Source organism: Macrotis lagotis, chromosome 4, assembly GCF_037893015.1.
Source record: "Macrotis lagotis isolate mMagLag1 chromosome 4, bilby.v1.9.chrom.fasta, whole genome shotgun sequence".
NCBI classification, from domain to species: domain Eukaryota; kingdom Metazoa; phylum Chordata; class Mammalia; order Peramelemorphia; family Peramelidae; genus Macrotis; species Macrotis lagotis.
Genome location: NC_133661.1, coordinates 182,980,262 through 182,994,735, shown reverse-complemented (window position 1 = coordinate 182,994,735; position 14,474 = coordinate 182,980,262). Strand labels below are relative to the sequence as shown.

The following is a 14,474-nucleotide window of genomic DNA, read 5'->3' as shown; positions in this document are numbered from 1 at the left end:
CAAGCCACTTAACCCCATTGCCTTGAAAAATCTAAAAAAAAAGCTGTAGAGTGACAATTATTAATTATTATTAATCATAACAACATGCATATAGTACATCTAGCACAGCTGTGCTAAATACTCTCCAACTATCTCATTTAATCCTCACAACAACTCTGTAGGGTGGGTACTGTCATCATCCCCATTACGTGGCTGAAAGAAAAATAAGGTAAATTGAGGTCAGGTGACTTGTCTGGGTCACAGTTAGTGTTCAAGTTATGACTTGAACTCAGGTCTTCCTGACTCCAGTCTCAGCAATCTATTCAGTGTACTACCTAGCTGAAAATAAAAACACTAGGGAATGAAATACTTTTCACTTCTCTAAAGAAAAAGAATTTTATGCTGAGTGGAGAGAGAATGACAGACAAAGAGACAAACAGAAAGACAGACAGTAAAATGGAGAGAGAGAGAGAGAGAGAGAGAGAGATTGAAATTTTCCTTACTCCAATATCTACTGAGACATTTGAGAGGGTAGTGGAGAACTTCTAAGCAAAGAGATCTGTGATTTCATTTATGTAGGAAGCCTAGGCCCCAGTAAGAACTTTTTGTCTATCAGACAAAAATTTAACCATCTTAGAGAATACTAATAGGTCAGGTCAGTTACATGTGCACCTACCCAGATAAACACAAATATATATAAATGTATAAGCATATATACAAATGAAACACATACATATGCATATATATCACATGGCTATATACATTTACATATTATATGTCTATACATATAAACTATTGTATATGTATGTATGTATTATTTAAGAGACAAAGAGAAATATAGAAAAATTCTTATTTTTCTCATAGCTTATCATAGTATGCTTGGCAAATATTAGGCACTTAATAAATACCGGTTATCTGATTTATTAATATTAATCATTAATTAATGATTAAGATCATATTGCAATCCACTCAGGTCCTCAGATTTTTTCCCTATAAATTTTTAACTATGCCTATCACCTTGTTCAATAAGTGAAATAGATATTTTGAATTCAAATATGAGATTTTAGAGTTAGTCTTCTAAATTTTTTCTTCTTAGATTTGACCCAGTGTTCTAACGTATCAAGATTTGAGGGGTGGCATCTTGACTCAGATATAATTATATTTATGATCTATTCTAGTTTATATCATCTGTAAAAGAATGATACTTCTTGGGATAGGAACCCTGCTTCTTTTTGAAGGGGTTGGAGTAAAGAACTCCTCCTTTTTCAGCACTCTAAGAATGTTCAGTGTTGGAAGGAGATATGGTATAATGAATATTGCACTGAGCTTAAAGAAATTATTAGTTACAGTAGAGCTGTCTACATGAGGACCATAAAAATTTAAAAGAAAACAACAGTCTGTTCCATGCAGTAACAAATGGTGACTTTAGAAGACCAAGACACAACTAGTCTCCGGCAGACAGGTGGTAGATTGTAGGAACAGAAGAAGCCATACAATGTGTTGATTTGTTCTGCTTGGTTGTACTGATTTTTGTTTTACAAAAGGGGATTTTAGATTTTGTGTGTGTATAATAATTAGGAAGCTACTAATGTAAAAAAAAGAGTTAACAAAATATTGAAGTTATATATGGATAACCTATGTCAAATTATTTGCTGTCAAGAGAAGGGGGGAGGGAGAAAAATGTGGAATTCAAAATTTACCAAAAATGAATGTTGAAAACTATCTTTGCATGTAATTGGAAAAATACATAAATAAATTCATCTTTAAAATAAAAAAAAAATTTAAGAGAGGAAAAGCACAATTTAGAGTTAGATTCCACCTGGTAGCTTAGTAGGTTTGTAATCCAAGTCATGTCATTTAGTCCTCTGAGCCTCTGTTTCCTCATCTCTAAAATAAAGATAGTGATAAAACTTGCTCACAGGGTAGTTGTGAGGATGAGATTTGTAAATATAGGGGAAATGTTACAATTCTAGATTAATATCAATTAGTGTCACTGGTGAATGCCTGTCTCATTTCACTATTTCAGCCAGATTCTAGCCATGTTTCACTTTCCCTTTTCCCCATCTTCATATAAGATACTTTGCTGTCTAGTCCAGACATAGCTTTTGAGGGCATAAGTCCTGCAGCTCTAGAAAGAGTTCCTTGTGACTTTGATGGTCTATCTGATAGAGAGCCTTATCTGACAATACATCAAGTATTCCCAGAGAAGCAGTGAGGTGGCATAATGGAAAGAGCTCTAGACTTGAAAACAAGGAGGACACATCTTTATGAATTCAAATCTGGCCTCAGACACTTACTGGCTGGGCAAGTCACTTAAACCTATTTCCTCATCTGAAAAATGAGTTGGAGAAGGTAATGGCAAATGACTCCAGCATCAGTGTGAAGAAAATCTCAAAAGGGGATCATGAAGAATCAGAAATGACTGAACATCAAATATCTCCAGTCATCTTTGCTCTATTCCAGGAGAAAGATCTAAAGGTAAGCATAGACTGAAATATGATTTTGGGACTACTGTGTCCCAATCCCTTTGCTAAGCAATTGGATTACAAAGAAAGGCAAAAAAGCAAACAATTGCTACTCAATCAACAATCAGTAAAAGTTTATTAAGTGTCTACACTGTGTCAGATTCTGTGCTTAACACTACTCTCAAGGTCTCCTCTTAATTGAAGAGACAACATTCAAACAACTATGCACAACAAAGAGAAAGACAATATACATTGGGAATGATCTTAGAGTTGAGGCGCTAATATTTAAGAGACTTAGGAAAAGGTTCATGAAGAACGTGGCATATTAGTTGAGACTTGAAGAAAATCTGGGGAGGAGAGGCATATATTTCTTTTTGTTTGTTTGTTTGTTTGTTTGTTTTTGTTAGATTTTTCAAGGCAGTGGAGTTAAGTGGCTTGCCTAAGGCCACAGGGCTAGATAATTACTAAGTGTCTAAAGTCAAATTTGAACCCAGGTACTCCTGACTCCAAGGCCGGTGGGCTATCTACCACCTAGCCGCCCCTGAGAGGCATATATTTCAGGAATTAGATGATACAATCTCTGTGCTCTACTCTGGTCAGGCTACATCTGGAACCCTGTGTTCAATCTGGGATATCCCAGGAAGGCCATTGATAAGTCAGAGAGCATCCAGAAAAAGGCAATCAGGATGATGAAAGGACTTCAGTCTAAAACAAATTAGATTCAGTTGAAAAAAAAAACTGAGAAAAGAATTTTTGAAATATCAGAAATATTCTGCCTTGAGGAAGAGGAATTAGATTCATTCTGTTGATCTCAGGAAGTAGAACTAGGAGTAATGGGAGAAGTGTCAAAATGGCAAATTGAATTTTTTTTTATTCATATAAGGCAATGGGTTAAGTGACTTTGCTCAAGGTCACATAGCTAGGGAATTGTTAAGTGTCTGTGGACAGACTTAAACTCTGGTCCTGCTGACTACAGGGCCAGTGCTCTATCCACTGTACTGCCTAGCTGCCCCAGGCAAATGGAGTCTTGATGACAGGAATAAATTCCTAAAGAATAGAGCCATCCACAGTTGAAGCAGGCTGCCTGGGAGGTATGGGCTTTTCATCACTGGAGGTTTTCAAACAGAATATGTTGGACCACATATAAGGGAAATTAAGAGTAAAAAGGGAATGGAACCAGAAATCACTTCCCACTTTAAAATTCTGTGACTCAGCCATCATAAATCAATTTGGTTCATCACTTTTTAAGTAACAAGAACAAGTCTTCCATACCTGAAAGTGACTTGCCCAAGGTCATATGGCTAGCAAGGAGAAGAGCCAGAATCGGTAAAGGAAGCTCATCATTCTCAGCTCTTCTCTTTGAATAGGATGAAATGCTCTCACAAAAAAAGGACAATGTATTATTAGGCAACCAACTAAATTATCACTCCTCCAAGATCTCCACAAAATACAAACATAAACAATAGTATATGTGTACACACATATATCATATATATATATAAAATATATATAAAATATGTGTATAACTATGTGATATATATGCATAGGTAAGAATTCATTTGTATATATGCATATACATGTATAGATAGGTAGATATAGATTTGTGTGTATGTGTTTGTGTATGAAATTGCCTGGGAAGTAAATGCAAATGTCCTGCTTTAAGAAAAACTTATACAGGTTGTAGCAAAAATCCTAGTGTAATTTTAAGCTTTAATAACTAAAAATTGCATAAAATATGCACTTAAAAGTGCATACTATATACCAAATTGCAAATTTAGAAAAGAAATAATTTGAGGACTATTGGATGCATTGGGAATGATTATACAAATATGTTACCAGAAAAGAGAGAAAAGGTTAAATTCCCTACCTTCTATACTTGGTATTGATAGGCTTCAGAAATAATACAGGGCTAACTTCCCTCATGCACTGAGGTTTGTTAACCTCTAGCCCCAAACAAACCCCTCTCCCCCTCGGCCACATTGGCCAGATCCTGGGCATAATTTTGTCTGCCTATCTTCCTCCTCCAAACTTCTCAAATATTATCAAATGTAACACCTGTACAGTTAAACTTTCTAAAAACTAACTGTATATCTTGACCGTAACAAGGAGAGGAAACTTTCAGTTCCAATGTTGGAAAAAGTAACAGCCAAGAGGTTTAGAATGAGACTGTGCCTTTGTCATCATCAAGTTATAATGAATCTCTGGGGAGCCCAGCCCCATCAACCAAGAAAGGGTAAGAGAACCTTGGGAAGGTCAAACTTGTCTTGTGTACTTCAATGTTTCCATGGAAACAAAGTAGCATCCCAAAGACTTGTATTTGTTCCACAGAGAGATAGCCTATTCCACAAATACCTCATAGACAAAGCCCTTTGTGCACACCTCACCCCTACATGTACAAGAGCCATTTATCAACAAGCTCCCAGGGGCCCATCTAGTGATATGTGAAATGAGCCTCCCTCAACCAAAGTCACCCTGTGACCCAGGAGGGAAAGAAGAAGGATATGTTCTCAAAAATGAACATATTTGCTCTTCCTGTTCATTTCTACACAAAGTTTCTTCTCTGGACATAAGAAGGTACATAAAAGTTGGGACCAGGGGATGATGCTATCTATGATGGTCCTGGTTGATAGGAGGGAATATAGAGATTGTATTTTCTTTGCTATGAAATTATTTGTGGTTTGTCATTATAGTTAGTTGACCATACAAGAAGCTGAGGATAAAGTTGTTAGAAATAATGGAGAGACATAAAAACTAGATATGAGAAAAAAAAAGACACAAATTGAAATATTAGTTCTAAGGGTTGGTAATGAAACTCAGAAGTCTCCTCCAGTGTTCTGAATACAATGCTTAATACCACCAGTAAAAGAAGGAATCCAAAAGTAACCTATGCATTTGGTCAGTGATAGGTAACAAATTTTAAGCATAATTTTAGGGAGTAGGGAGCAACTCAGGGATTACTTTAGAAAATCTGTCTTAGACTGGAGTCTAATAAGGCATACACCCTGGTCTGGGAATCATAAAAACTTGTCCTGCCTCAGACACTTAATATCTGTGTGACCCTGGACAAGTCACTGACCTCTGTCAAATAATAATAATTATAGCATCTACCTCCTAGGGAGATTGTAAGGATAAAATAAAATAACATTTTAAAATTACTTTGTACATTTTAAAGAGCTAGATAAACTTTAACTATTATTGTTAATTATTATTATTATACCATGAAATTTGTTGATTATCAGAGGAATCTGTATAGAATGCTCTCAAGTCTCATCTGTACAAAATGTCATAGTCACAGTTGAATAACCCAAAGATTCTGACAGTATCAGATTTGAGTAAAATCCTTGAATATCATTATACAGAAAAGGAAAACCATAGTTCCCTCCACATCTAAATGAACCACACAGACCCAGGATGAAACATGCCTTAAGGCACAACAGGGCAAAGTCACTGAGGCAGGATATCTCAGAGAAACCTCCATAGACTAAACACTTCACTCTTACATAACTATATGTGGAGCTAAAGCTACATTTTTAGATTGAGAAAACAACAGTTCATTGTGCATCCACAACCCCTACACCTCCTGTCAATCAGAGTCCTAAAAAAGAAAAGAATGCCAAGGATGTTAAATCCCTCCTTCATAGTCAGGTGAACTCTCACAAAGATGTTTCTTCATCATGAATTTATTTCTGACTAAAATAAGAAGAGTTGTTGGACCAATGTAAAGTGTTGAGGTGTCATCATTATTGTTTGTGAATGAAAGAATGAAAAAGTATCCACTGAAGACTTACTATTCTCCTCTCAGAGTTCTTTCAACAGTTTCCCCCCCAAGAACTCTAGGATGCTGACTGCATTTAGCTTATGTTTCTCTATGAACCTAAGGTCTGTTTCCAGCCATAAGCAAATTCATCCCAGATTCTCACCATCCCAAATGTATACTTTTGTCTTTTCTGAAGTATCTTAATCAATATGTAATCTTTCTTAATTAATCTGACCACATCTAATGTAGTCTACTGACACTGAATTTTACTGCTGTCAAAAAAACTAGATACCCTATTGAGCAGATTGACCTTAGCCTTAACTTAATGATTAGATATACACTCTACCATATGGATAATTTATAAAGTCTTTAACCAATATTTATTCCTTTAATAAATTCTTTATCATTAGTACTTATATTATCTGAAACTGACATTGAAACAAAATAATTTAACTGTTATTCTGGTATTATTCAATGCCTCAATAATTTGGCTTTTATTTACCTTAGTATAATTACCATTCTTTTTTATGTAATGTTTTTAGACTTCTAGATATTAGAAATTATACACATATCATATGATCACCAAATATAATCTGGGCCAAAACACAGGACAACCTTCAAACATGCATCAAAGAAAAGAAAATACCATTCTCATTTGCCCAAATTTTTTCTTCTTGTTTTATATATATTTTATATAGAATTGTTTTTCACATTTAAAATTTTATATCATCATCATCATTTATAATTATATTTAAGAGACACAAGTAATAATTATCAGACTGACAAATTAGAGAGGGCATTTCTTACCAATTCATTCATAAACAATGTGTGACATATCAAATTTGGAAAGAGATATGTTATTCATGGAATCAAAAGAAGATTCCTAGAGCAAGGGAAGCTATGGGAAAAGATAATCTAATGTCTTGAAGAAAGAAAGAAACAAAATTTGGGGGGAATGCAAATCTTATAAGGGCCAAAAAACAAGCAAAAAATATAAAGCCATTTTACTTAGGAATTTAAAGTCTTATAAATAAGGTCAGTAAGAACCAAATTATGTCTACAAAATTTTTATTCATAAGACAAACTATTATTACTAATCTTCGTGCTGCTCCTCTTGACAATTCTAGCCAACATTGAAATTCTAACATCAAGGTCCACAGGGCTCTCAATCAAGAAAAATATGTATTTTATGAGAAGTCTAGAAATGGGAGAGGTGAAAGGTGAGTTGAAGAATATTGCTACATAAAAAAAATGGAATCCTTCAGCTTGAAAAGATTCATTCATCTCCTCTTCCCTTAAGTTCAAGACCAAATATGATTCCAGAGCCTCATAGCCTCTCTAATTAATGCCACATCTCTCTGGCCCCCATGAACATGGGGAACAGTACCACTATTACTGAGATCATTCTTCTGGGACTCACAGATGCCTGTGAATTCCAGATACCAATCTTCATGGGGTTCCTCCTGACCTACCTCATCACCCTGCTAGGGAACCTACTCATCATTGTTGTCACCTTGATGGATCATCACCTTCACACCCCCATGTACTACTTTCTGAGAAACTTTGCCGTTCTGGAGATCTGGTTCACCTCTGCCATCTTTCCCAAGATGCTGAACAACATTCTGACAGGGAACAAGATCATCTCTTTACTGGGATGCTTTCTACAGTTCTTCTTCTACTTCTTCTTAGGAACTACAGAATTTCTTCTCTTGGCTGTAATGTCCTTTGATCGATACGTGGCGATCTGTAACCCCTTGCGTTATGCCACCATCATGAACAAAAGGGTCTGTGTGCAGCTGGTGCTGTCCTCATGGGTGGGAGGCTTCCTTCTCATCATTGTCCCAAGCTGTATCACATTTCATCAGCCTTTCTGTGGCCCCAATGTCATCAATCACTTTTTCTGTGACAGTTTCCCACTGCTAGAACTGGTTTGTGCAGATACAAGCCTGGTAGAACTAATAGGCTTTGTCATAGCCAATATCAGTCTCCTGGGGACTTTATCTGTCACTGCCTCCTGTTATGGCCAAATCCTATATACAATCCTGCGCATCCCCTCAGCCAAGGAGAGACAGAAAGCCTTTTCCACATGTTCTTCCCACATCATTGTGGTATCACTTTTTTATGGCAGCTGCATCTTTATGTATATCAGGGCAGGTAAGGGCAGTGAGGGAGAGAAACTAAACAAGGTGGTAGTCATCCTCAACACTGTGGTGACCCCAATGCTCAACCCTTTCATCTACACCCTGAGAAACAAACAGGTGAAGCGGGTGATTAGGGAAAAGGTGGGCAAGTGGATTTCACAGACCTGAACTAGAATTTCATAGCCAGGAAAATTCATTGGACACAGCCTTTTGTGGTTCCCTAAAATCATTGTCCTCTTAGCCTTGACCAAATGCCAGATTGAACTATTCTGGATGCAATGTCCCAACTCTTCTCATACATACCAAACCCCACAGTTATTCTGGCCTTTTCACTCTCCAGGAAACTGGTGATTTGTTAGGTCAATATAAGTTAGGAGATAGAGCACAGCAAAGTCAACACCACTATTGTGTCTGATTCTTCTTGTTGCCCATTTCCTACATGTGTCTGCATCCTAAGTGTGGATTCCTTCTTTATAATTCTTTAAAACAAATCCAGTCATTGATACTGCATTTGAAATTGTTGGAAATTACATGTATCATAACCAAAAGCATTTTTGTTGAAGCTGTCTTAAAAACCTCATCTAAAGTATGTCAAATGGTTCTGTGAATTTTTTTATATAGTTTAACATGCAACAGTCAAGTGGACAAAATCAATGAATATTGAACAAATGCTCTATTTAAAAAATTTATCAATACAAATGAAAATCAAGAGAGAAGACATTTCATGTCACAGTAGAAGGTTAGTTAGGTTGGAATCATACTCTCTATTACAATAGGGGAAAATTTCACTGGAATGTCTCATTGATTTTTAAGAGATGTATAAATAAACACAATTAGTAAAAATTCCTCAAACTCTCCTAATTCCCAATGATTCCAACTATTGCCTTCCTGCATTCATTTAAGGTATCTCCTCCTAGCTAGAACACTGTAATTCCTTATTTCCTCAATTCCACTGCTTAGAATATATATCATGTCTCAGATTTTAGCTTGTGTTACTTGCTTTATGAAAGCTTCCTGATCCTACAACCTTATTTCCTCCTCCAAGTATTTCCCTCTTCAGATTATCTTATATCTATGATGAATGAAAAGGTGATATCATTTCCAGTTTAATGTTAGTTTCTTGAGAACAGGTACTTTTTCTTTTTTAGTTTTGTTCCACAAATAAGAGGGAATAATGTTTGTTGAATTGAAGGCTATGGTCCCTAATTTCATTCCCATAGGAGATGACTTAAACACAGGAGTAGATGGGATGTCTTTGAGGATATTTACTTTGTAGTGGAGATGATAAACTGGGAAATAAGGCAAGATGGAAATGAAATCATCAGAAAATGTTCAATCAAGGAGTCTAAAGCAGATTCACTATTTGAAACTTTTTCTATTGGAGAATGAGGTCCTTTTTTTATTCAACAGATTTTTGATGATCTTTTACAATATATGATTCCCAAAGGATCATGTAATCATACATCCAAAATGGCAAGGAACTTCTGAAGATAAACCTTTTATAGATTAAGTCCAATTCTCCTTTCTAGATTAAGAATTTGGTATGCAAAGAGGTTGTGTAATTTGCCCATGATCATACAGGTTGTTAAAGAAACCCTTGGATTCAAATTCAGGTTATCTGACTTCAGATTGAATTTTTCTACTGCACTATATTGCTGAGTGAGAATAAGAAGTTACCTTATAATTAGACCCAGGGATATAGAATAGCCACAACAAAGTTGGAGGAAAAACTTTAGTTATATAAGTAGATTGTAGTTCAACAGGGAGATCATGCTTCTAATGTCCAGGAAGGAAAAAAGTGAAATATTATCAAGAATGTGACCTTAAGAATGCAGAGGAAGAAAAAAGCAATTAAATATTACATATGAAACAAGGGTAGAATGTAGTTCCATAAGGACAGTTGTACTTAGATTTTGCTACATTGCCTCAACTTCAACATTGGCACCACTGAACTAAACATCTTTCTACCCAAAACCTTCCTTCCACATTTCCTCCATTGCTTAATGGTCATCACTATTCTCCAATCAGAAAGACTCAAACTCTAAAAGTTTTCTTTTAGCTCCTCTTTTTCTTTCACATTCCACCTTTTCACTGACTTCTGTCAAAAGCTTCCTGCACAGATTCATCCTCTTCCCTTCCTCTGCCACCATGTTTTCCATCACTACCCAAGAAGCTACAGTAGTTCCCTTTGCCTCTAGTATAAAATCAAAACTTTATTTGTTTAATATTTAAAGATCTTCACAGCCTGACTCTAGCCTGCTTTTCTAGGCTTATTATTTATCACTGTCCTTCACATACTCTATTTTTAGTCAAACTAGACTCCGCATTATTCTCTATACATGATATTACATTTCTCACTCATCATTACTTTAAGCAGACTGTCTTTATCTTCCCTCCTCACCTCTGCCTCATAGAATATCTAGATTTCTTCAAGGCTCAGCTCAAGTGCCACCTCCTCCACAAGACTTACCATGATCCCCAAGTCACTAGTCCACTTCCCTGACTGAAATTATTTTTATTTACTGTTTCTATAATTTTCATATGCTTCTCTGTGAACATGTAGTTTTCCCCCAATAAAATATAAGAAAGGAATAGTTTTACTTTTGAATATGAATAAATAACATCTAGCCCAGTACCAAACACATAGTAAAGCTTAATAAAGACTTTCTTAATCAATGAATAAACATTAATAAATTAAATATCAATTTAAATATTAAATATTAAAATTAATGAATTAATGAGCAAAATTAATGAAATATGAGTTACTAATGGATTTTCCTTAAGAGCCTCCAAACTTTTTAATCTCCCTCCTTCAAACTATCCTGTACAATGCTCCCACCCTGGTATCTCTAATCTAAGGTTTATTTTGATCATGTCATACCTGAGAAATGTTCCCTGATGGTTTATCAACTCAAATTTGGGCTCCTCATCTTGAAATTCCTAACCTTTCATAACATGAGCCCAAACTTCAAATTCAAGCTTATCAACTACCACTCTGAACCACGGCCTATGATTAACAATTTCATACCTCTGTTTTAAAATCTCTGTAAATTGTTTAAATGTGTTTATCTGTTCTGGAATCAAAATCTGTCCAGAGATTTAATAACACCCTGGTCTTTCTAGGATAGTGTCTCAGAGAGCAGATGTATCTGATACTGGGAGAGATGGTTATCACCAAAGTACTTGAATGAAAGTCTTGAGTCAAACAGGCTACAATATATATTCAGCTAGCAATCAGGATAGAGGAAGGAAAACTTGAAGAAATTATCTAAGAAATTCCCTTCAGACTAAAGAAAGGTAATCATCAATAAACAGCTGATTGTTCAGCTTCTATAATGTGCAGAACCCTATGCTAGATACCAGAGACCTAGAACATCTAGGTAAATTGTGGTCCCTGCCCTCATGGAGCTTACAGTCTAGTGGGAACTAAGACAATGTACTACAAACCATGTACACATAGTAGTACAAAATATTACATGGTGAGCACATTAGAAAGCTGTAGAACAATTATCAACTATTAGCAACAGCATACATATAGCACATACTATATAGTAGGCACTTGTGCTAAATACTCTACAGACATCTCATTTGATCCTTACAACAATTCTGTGGGGTAGTTTGTTGTCATTACCCCCGTTTTGCAGCTAAAAAAAAATAAGGCAAACCATGGTCAGGTGGCTAGCGTGAGTCACAGCTAATGAGTATTCAAGACATGACTTGAACTTTGGTCTAACTCCATTCTCAGCAGTCTATTCCGAGTACTACCTAGCTGAAAATAAAAACACTAGGGGAAAGAAATACTTCTTTCTTCTCTAAGTGAGACAAATTCCATGTTGAGTGGAGAGAGAATGACAGAGAGACAAACAAATAGACTATAGAATAGAGAGAGAGAGACAGAGACGGGAATTTTTTCTTCTCCAATATCTGTTTAATCCTTGAGAGGATAGAGAAGAACTTCCAAACAAAGGGATATGTGAGTTCATTAATGTAGGGAGCCCAGGCCCCAGTGACAACTTTGTCTATCAGTGCTTATTAGCAACTGTTCTACAATTTAACCACCTTAGAGAATTATTGGAGATGCTAATATTTCAGGTGAGTAATCAAGGATCACATGGCTAGTATGTGTCAGAAGGGGTCTTGATCCAGGGGAATCCTGGCTTTTTTTAATGTTTTTTTTATTTCTTAAAAATTCTATAATGTGTTTTTAAATTTAATATTAATTTATTCTCATTTTATACAAATAATGTTTTTATATATTAATAAAATATTCTTGTTTAAGAGTAAACAAAATACCCCCTCCCCCAAAGAATATAGATTCGCTTGAGCGATAAATAAAGGGGAGAGAAAATATCTCTTCAATTAAGAGGAGACCTTGAGAGTAGTGCTAAGCACAGAATCTGACACAGTGTAGACACTTAATAAACTTTTACTGATTGTTGACTGAGTAGCAATTGTTTGCTTTTTTGCCTTTCTTTGTATTCCAATTGCTTAGCAAAGGGATTGGGACACAGTAGTCCCAAGATCTTATTTCAGTCTATTCTTTTTTTTATATATTTTTTTAATTTAATATTTATTCTCATTTTGTACAAATGTTTTTTTTACATTAATAAAACATTCTTGTTTAAGAGTAAATGAAATACCCCTTCCCCCCTAAATATAGACTTGCTTGAGTGATAAAGTAAAGGGGAGAGAAAAAAATTAAAATTAAAAAAAATTATAGTAATAATTATAGGTATGGCCAGGTGGCGCAATAAACGGAGCACCAGCCCTGGAGCTACGAGCACCCGAGCCCACATCCAGCCCCGTACACTGAACAAACACCCAGCCATGTGACATGCAAGCCACCTGAACCCCACTACCCTGCAAAAACCAAAAAAAAGAGAAAAAAGACCCAAAATAAAATAAAATAGTAATAATAGTAGGGGCTAGGTGGCAGACAGAGCATTGGCCCTTGAGCCAGGAGCACCTGGGTCCAAATCTGGCCTCAGACACCCAACGATCACCCTGCTATGCAGCCCCAGGCAGGCTACCCAGCCCCATTTGCCCTGCACCCCCCCCAAAATAATAATAATAATAATAATAAATGTGCTTCAGTCTGTGTTCCAACACCAACAACTCTGTTGTGGGTGGATCACATTCTTTATGGTAAGTCCACCACAAAAGTTACTTCCATAGTTTTCCACCATTGCCATTGCTGATTGCAACTTTCTCCTTTTGTATTTCTCCACTACCATGTACTATATTTTCTCTCTCCTTTCACTCTGACTCTGCTGTAGGGTAGCTGAGTGGGGCAGGAGAAAGATCCCTGGCCCTGGGGGTAAGAGGCCCCAAGCCCCCATATCACCCCTTAGGTCCAGCATCTACCTGGCTCTATGGTCCTGGACAGGCCTTCCAATCCCAGCCCCTTGCAACAAGTAAAAAAGAAAATGTGTTATATCTGACGACTCTTCCCCCATGGTCCATCCTCTCCTCCATTCACATCCCCACCCCTTCCCCCGTCCCCCCCCTTCTTACTTCATATGCCTATACCCCATTGAGTATATATGCTGTTTCCTCTCCTAGCCACCTCTGATGAGAGCAAAGATTCCCTCATTCCCCCTTGCCTTCCCCCCCTTCCATATCATTGCAATTGCCCATTGTAATAAAGAAAAATCTTATTATATGAAATATCTTGGCTTATTTCCCCTCTCCTTTTTCTTTCTCCCATTACATTTCCTTTTTTTCTAGTGACTCCATTTTTACACCGTATTTTATCTTCAAATTCAGCTTTCTCCTGTGCTTCATCTATAAAATCTCCTTCTATCTGCTCTGTTAATTGAGAAGGTTCATATGAGTATTATCAGTGTCATTTTTCTATGCAGGAATACATGCAATTCAGCATCATTAAGTCCCTCATATTTTCCCCTTCTCCTCCAATCTCCATGTTTCACCTGAGTCCTATATTTGAAGATCAAACCTTGTGTTCAGCTCTGGCCATTCCAACAGGAACATTTGAAATTCTCCTGGTTCATTGAAAGTCCATCTTTTTCCCTGGAAGAGGACATTCAGTTTTGCTGGGTAGTTGATTCTCAGTTACATTCTAAGCTCTTTTGCCTTCTGGTATATTATATTCCAAGCTCTACGAGCTTTTTT

General features: G+C 36.3%; 1 protein-coding gene across 1 annotated transcript; it reads left to right on the top strand.

Moving 5' to 3' along the window:
* Window positions 1-7,574: 7,574 nt before the first annotated feature.
* On the top strand, window positions 7,575-8,510 carry LOC141520115 (olfactory receptor 6E1-like). The gene has a single exon (XM_074231951.1). The coding sequence runs from the start codon at window positions 7,575-7,577 to the stop codon at window positions 8,508-8,510; it is 936 nt and encodes a 311-aa protein (XP_074088052.1).
* Window positions 8,511-14,474: the final 5,964 nt, after the last annotated feature.

What these genes read in the sequence shown, in the direction of transcription:
- LOC141520115 (XM_074231951.1), top strand. Translation starts at nt 7,575, where the DNA reads ATGGGGAACAGTACCACTATTACTGAGATCATTCTTCTGGGACTCACA.